Raw genomic sequence first — 6,552 nt, 5'->3', positions numbered from 1 at the left:
GGATAAATGGATGGATAGATGGATGGATGGAGAGACAGATGTGTGGAGGGATGGATAGATAGATGGATAGATAAATGGATGGATGGATGGATGGTTAGATGGATGGGACAGATAGATGAATGGATGGATTGATGGATGGATGGATGGATGGATGGGTAGATGAATGGGCGGATAGGTGGATGGATGGACAGACAGATGTGTGGATGGATGGATGAATAGATGGATAGATAAATGGATGGATGGATGGATAGATGGATGGGACGGATAGATGGATGGGACAGTTAGATGAATGGATGGATGGATGGATAAGATAGATGGATAGATGGATGGATGGATGGATGGATGGATGGATGGATGGATGGATGGATGGGTAGATGAATGAATGGATAGACGGATGGATGGACAGACAGATGTGTGGATGGATGGGTCAAGCACCCCTCCCAGAACAGGAAACCCTGGACAGAAACTACAGGGGCAGAGTCAGGCTGGATGTTAGCACAAGCTTGCCAGCAGGTGAAGCAGTGCCAAGGTGGAGCAGGAGGCTTCAGAGACGGACGCCCACTTCTTAGGTGAGCCATCCAGGAGCCCCTTGCAAGAACAGAAAGGGGGTCACACTTCCCACTCTATGCTTCTGCTGCCCTGACTAAGGGTTTCTCCAGGCAGGCAGTGAAGGAACCAGATACAGGAAAGAGAAAGAGACAGAGACATCGAGAGACAAACAGAAATGGAGACAGAGACAACAGATGAGGGAAGGAGGAGGTCTACAGAGGCCTGAAGGCAGCAGCAGGGGGTGGGATTAGGCACAGAGGAGTGGTTGTATCACAGCGGCAGGACCTCCCAAGGCCAGGACAGAGAAGATGTGAATCGGGATCAAGGGGGCCGGAGGGCTCCACCCGACACCCCCTGAAGGGGTTTGGGATTGGGGGGGCCAGGAAGCCCAAGGTGCTGAAAAATGACCCATGGCGGGGTAGGGCCCAGCCGTGAGGACTTGATTGGGCCTTTTGGGAAGGGAGGCTGGCGGCTACTCCACGGTAGGAGGCGAATTCGAGGCCCTGGGGTCGGGGCACAGCCAGGCCACTTACATTTCTTCTGCTGCTCACGGACGTTCTCCCTCCATTCTGCGCGCTCATAGTCAGAGGAGATGAGGAACGTGTAGCTCTAGAACAGAAGACAGGCCCCGCCCCCCTCACCTTGGGCTCGGCCAGGCCGCCAAGAGCCCGTGTCTGCAGAGCCCTTTACAGACTGCGCCTCACTGGGTCCTCACCGCTGCCCTGACAGGGAGCTTCTATTGTTAGCCTCATTTTACAGGCGAGCAAACTGAGGCAAACTCTCAGGCTGTACCTTGCACCTGGAACACTCTCCCGCCTCTGCTCCCCCTACTGACCTCCCTGGCTTCCTCCAAGTCCCAGCTCCACTCTCACCTCCTCCAGGAAGCCTCCTCAGCCCATCCTAGCCCCAGGGCCCATTCAGCTTGGGATCAGTTTATCTGCACGTTGTCTCCCCCATTAGCCCATTAAGGAGCTCCTGGAGGGCAGGACTGGCTTGTGCCTCTCTTTGTGTCCTCAGCACTCAGCATAGGACCTATGGCCTGAGGCTGGATTTGAACTCAGGTCTTCCTGCCTCCAGGCCCAGCGCTCTGTACCCTGTGGTGCCCCTTCCTGCCCCATAACTTTGAGTATATCCTCTAAGGTGAAGGAGGCTCCTGGAAGGGGCTGGGTCAGGCAAGGGCGGGGAGGGGGAGCAGAGAGCAGGAAGAGGCCTCCGCATCCCAGCCTCCCTAAGGAGCCTGCCCGTTGGGGCGCTGCCTCCGCGTCCCAGACTCTCCACGTGTCCCTGCCTCCCTAAGGAGGCTGCCCTCTGCACCCCAGCCTCTCTGCCTCTGTGTCCCAGACTCTCCATGTCCCTGTCTCCCTAAGGAGCCCACCTCATTAGGGCGCTGCCTCCCATGGGCCTTCCCTGGCTTCTGATAGGACAGGAAGCTCCTTGAGGGCAGGGACCATTCCTTTCTCGATCTTTGACTCCCCAGTGGCAGTGGTACGTGGCCCCGTCACCTCGCGGCCCTCGGCACCGCGCCCGCGCCCCTCGCGCTTCCTCCTTGCCTGAGACTTCCTGAGATTCATCACCTCTCGGTCTCTCCTCCGACACAGCACGTGCAGGGCGGGCACGGGCCGCTACCTGCATGTACGCCTACCTTGCCGTGGCGGTTGTGGACCCTGAACGCCATGCTCGGGGACATCAGCAGGAGCAGAGACTCCTGTTCCGAGAGTTTCTTCCTGAGCCTCTCGATGGCCCTGCTGCCTTTGTGTGCCCTCTGCCAAGGAAAAGAGCGCAGGTCAGGACGCCTCAGCAGGAGTCACTGGGGGAGAGGCAGTCGGGGCGGCCCGGGGGGAGGAGAGAGGCAGGTGGCACACAGGGTCTGAAGACGCCGACTGGGGGTCACTGCGGTCTTCCACGGAGGCCAGCGGAGGGGCAAGCTCGCCGTGGCCACCCAAAAAGCTCCCTCCATTTTGGGCTAAGCTCCTAGGGCCGGGGAAGGGGCAGTCCCACCATCCTTTGCCCTGGCCAGCCCGGCCACTCACAGGACAGGCTCGGTGTAAGACGGGGAGGGCCCTGAGGGGCACTACCAGGATAGAGGAGGGTCTGGAGTCCAGAGCCTGGAGAAGGGATGGTTCAGCTGGGCTCGGGGGGGATGTGAGGACCGAGGACCAAGGTTATGCGGGGGGGGGTGGTCAGCCTGTCCAGCTTGGCCCTGGAGGGCCCTGGCGCTGTGGGAGGGAGTGCCCCCCAAGGAGAAGGTTCTGGACCCCAGAATCACACAATCTCCCTACTGAAGGGACCTTAGGCAGCCCGCTGGTCCAAGCTACAGCCCAGGCAGGGGCTACCCAGCAATCATTCAAAGACCCCCCAGTGGTTGGACAGCAGCCACCGTCCCATCATAGCACCTCGGGAGGCCCCCTGCCCCTGCCCCCCCAGGGAAGTCCTCTGACCCCCAAGGAGGGTCCCTGCCCCTGCCCCCCCAGGGAAGCCCCCTGCCCCCTCAGAGAAGCCCCCGCTCCTGCCCCTGCCTCCCCAGGGAGGCCCTCTGCCCCCTCAGAGAAGCCCCCTGCTCCTGCCCTCTTCCCCCAGAAGCTGGCCAGCCACTCGCCAGCTGGGCTATGGAGGGATCTCTCAGGGCAGGGGCCTCTGGCAGATGCCAAGTGAAGGGGGCTGGGGTCTGACACTCTGCAGCAAACCCGTGCCCCGCCCCCCACGAGCCTCTCTGGGCTGGCTCTGACCTTTTCTCGCTGAATGTCACTCTTGATCTGGGAGATCTTCATCTTCATGGCATCCAGCTCCTCGTCTGGCACCAGGGGGATGGTGGGCACTGCCTCGGCCTCATCCAGGGTCTGGAAGCTGAGGTCCGTGAGGGGGATGTACCATTTGCAGTCATACTGCTGGTTTTTCCTAGAAGGGAAACAAGACGGAGGTTCACTGTGGACCCTGGGCACGGGCTGCCCTGCTGAGGGTCCAGGGCCCAGCCTGCCCTGAAGGTGGCATCTGACATGGCAGAGCCTGGAGATCATGGGCTGAAAGCCCAGCCCTGCCTAGCGTGTATTGTAACTCAGGGGCCTCAGTTTCCCCAGACGTAAAGAGTACAGACTAGGGGTTCCACCCTGGACCCTGGGAACCCATAGCACGAGGCCCTACCTTGGGCCCCCTCCCACTGTGGCCTGGAAGGTTCTTGGCACTGGCAGCGCTGGGGAGAGGGGCAGTAGGAGCTTGGGGCCTAGAACTAGACCTTGATGTGCCAGAACTGATGGGGCTGTGGGCAGGGCCCAGGGGGCTGAGCTAGGGTCAAGGTAGGCCAGGGGCACAGCCCGGGGGGTCCGGGGGGTCCGGGGCGGGCCGGGGGCAGAGCCCGGGGGTCGGGGCGGGCCAGGGGCACAGCCTGGGGCCCTGGAGGCTCACCCAGCCACCTGCTTCTTGAGCTTGGCGCACAGGAAGAGGTCGGTGAAGAGGAAGACGTGCCTCAGCTTGCGTGCCCCCTCCACCAGCTCCACCATGAAGCTGTCCTTCAGGAGTTGCCGGTGCTGAGCAAGGGAGCAAACAGCCGGTGAGGAGAGGCCGCCAGAGTGAACGCGGAGTGAGCTGCCCACAGCTGGCGGCTGTCAGTGGGAGATGGGGGGGCTGCCCGTACCTGGAGCTGGGGGTGCGAGTCTGACAGCCCACTGACACCACGCATACACACACGTACACACACATATGCACACATCCCCTCCACACCTGCACCCAGGACCCGCCCCCTCACACGCACATGCAAGGTGCCATGGCAGTGCTGGCTGCCCTCAGAGAGCTCCTGTTCTTTGGAAGGAGAAAGGTCTCTGGCATGGTCTGAGGAGGAGTGGGGAGGGGGCAGTAACCACTTCAGAAAAGGGGGCTTCCCATCAGAGCAGGCATCTAAGCTGAGCCTTGAACGATGCCGTGATTCTAAGAGGTGGAGAAGAGGGGGAGTGTGTTCCAGGCCAGAGGGTCGGCCCAGGGAAAGGCTGAGGTGGGACAGCAAGCACACACCAGGACGCACGGGGGCAGGGGGAACCACGGGAAATGCAGCTGCAGACCTACTCTGGAGGTGCCTCCCTGGCTCAGACCCCACCTGCGGTGGCTTCCACCTGGGGAGCCCAGCCTCTGGGGCCACGGCCTGGGGTCGGCTGCTGCCCACCTCTGCCCAAGGACAAACGTTCCCCTCAGGCCTGTGCTTGCCGTCCAAGGTAGGCCCTCACATCAGGGTTGCCCAGATACCGATGTCTGCCCTGCTGGCCAGGCGAGGCAAACTCTGATCTCACCCAGAGGCCCATGGAACAGGAGCCAGAAGCTTGGTCCTGCATGGGCCTCTGCCTCAGTTTCCCTCTCTGCAAACTGAGTACCCAATGCCATCTGTTCAAATCCCCTAATGCCAGGCTGAAAGGTGTTTCCGGGGACAGGACAGAGGGGTCCCCAACACTGGGCCCTCCAGATGGGACGGCTCATGCCGCTGGGGCCAGGAAGCTGGTGGGGCAGGGTTAGAGCTGCATTCTCCCATGGGCATCCCTGACTGCAACCCAAAGCCCCCTCTGCCCACTGACCCAGGAGGGGACTCCTGTGGAGGCCGCAGGCTTGACAAAGCCAGCCATGGGCACCGCCTCCCGCTCGGCCACCTCGCTCCCCCGTTCCCAGGTCCGCTGACGAAGCGGCCATGAGCCGCAGGTGCCAGGCTGCCCTCATGCATTTGGTGCGCACTCCTCACGATAGACGCAGGAAGAGTGCTGGACGCACAGCGGCCTTGTGCCCATTTTACAGATGAGGGGAAAGGGATCTCTTCAGGATGATACAACTAGGGGTGGGATTCACACCTAGGACTCCCAACTCCCACCTCACCTCAGATGTTCCACAGTGAAACCCACCAGAGCTGCCCCGGGGCAAGGGAGAAGGCAGCCCTCCACCCAGTCTCCCTCGAGGCCGGCCATGTCCAGCCCTGGCCCTGGGCCTCCTTCCCCTCTGGCCACGGTCCCATGACCCTGACCGTGTCACGGCCGCCAGGCAGACTAACGCCCTCCTGGATCACACAGCCAACATCCAGCCGAACCGGACCATATTCTGTATGTGTCTCTCCGTCTCCAGCCTGCATGCCTTTGCACTGGCTGTGCCCCACCCTGGGATGCACCCTCCGTTCCCTTCTGCACGTCAGGACCAGGCTCTGCTGCTGGGCCCACTCCCCCCCGCAGCCTGGCCTGATTTCTCCAGCAGTGACATCCCTCTCCCCCCCTCCAGAAATTGTTCTTTGTCTTGTCCGTAGCTTGTGCGGACGTCTCTGTAAGCATGCTGTCTTCCCAGTGAATGTCAGCTTCCCGAGGACAGGGAACAGGGCCCCACACACCAAAGGTGCTGAACAAATACTCGTCAACTGACTGATTGATCCATGCTATTTAATGCACTCCGGAAACAGAGTGGGGAGCTACTTCAGTAGATCATGAGCTGCCCATGAACGAAGGTATGCAAGCAGGGACTGGGGAGAGTGTAGGAGGGATTCAGCTCCAGGGATGGACACATAGGCCCCAGCTCTCTGAGCGCTTATTATTCTAGCAAAGGTCAGTTTTGCACCCAACAGCCTGGGAAGGAGAATCCCGGCCCCCGAGGCCCCAAACTCTTCTCACCTCCTCCCTCCCTCTCCAGGCTATCTGAGCCACCTGGGGCACCTGCTGCCTGCCACTCCTCCTCCCACCAGCGCCAGGCTCTGGCCTTGGCCCCTGCCAGGGAGGTGAGAAACGCCAGCCCTCGCCAGCACCCAGACGCCCCCAACGCACCCCATCACTGCTCGTCCGCTTCCTCGCCCGCACGCTTGCTCACGCACACCTCATTCACACCCCTGCTCACTCCCTCACTCGCACACTTGCTCACTCCCTCACCCGCACACTTGCATGCTTCCTCACTCGCACATTTGCACGCTTCCTCACTTGCACACTTGCTCACTCCCTCACCCACACACTTGCATGCTTCCTCACCCGCACACTTGCTCACTCCCTCACCTGCACACTT

General features: G+C 61.2%; 1 protein-coding gene across 1 annotated transcript in view; it reads right to left on the bottom strand.

Annotated features, from left to right (window-relative positions):
* The window catches only part of BCR (BCR, RhoGEF and GTPase activating protein), a 74,065-nt gene that overhangs the window by 18,127 nt on the left and 49,386 nt on the right, over window positions 1-6,552 (bottom strand). The window contains exons 9-13 of the mRNA XM_027845712.1: window positions 3,949-4,070; window positions 3,276-3,444; window positions 2,192-2,311; window positions 881-1,158; window positions 471-588 (exon numbers count right to left, since the gene is read on the bottom strand). Coding sequence (XP_027701513.1) covers window positions 471-588; window positions 881-1,158; window positions 2,192-2,311; window positions 3,276-3,444; window positions 3,949-4,070 — 807 coding nt within the window. The remainder of the gene's footprint in view (window positions 1-470; window positions 589-880; window positions 1,159-2,191; window positions 2,312-3,275; window positions 3,445-3,948; window positions 4,071-6,552) is intronic.

The sequence above is a fragment of the Vombatus ursinus genome, unplaced genomic scaffold, assembly GCF_900497805.2.
Source record: "Vombatus ursinus unplaced genomic scaffold, bare-nosed wombat genome assembly UNPS02015012.1, whole genome shotgun sequence".
In the NCBI taxonomy this organism is placed as follows: domain Eukaryota; kingdom Metazoa; phylum Chordata; class Mammalia; order Diprotodontia; family Vombatidae; genus Vombatus; species Vombatus ursinus.
This window is presented reverse-complemented; position numbering and strand designations above follow the sequence as displayed.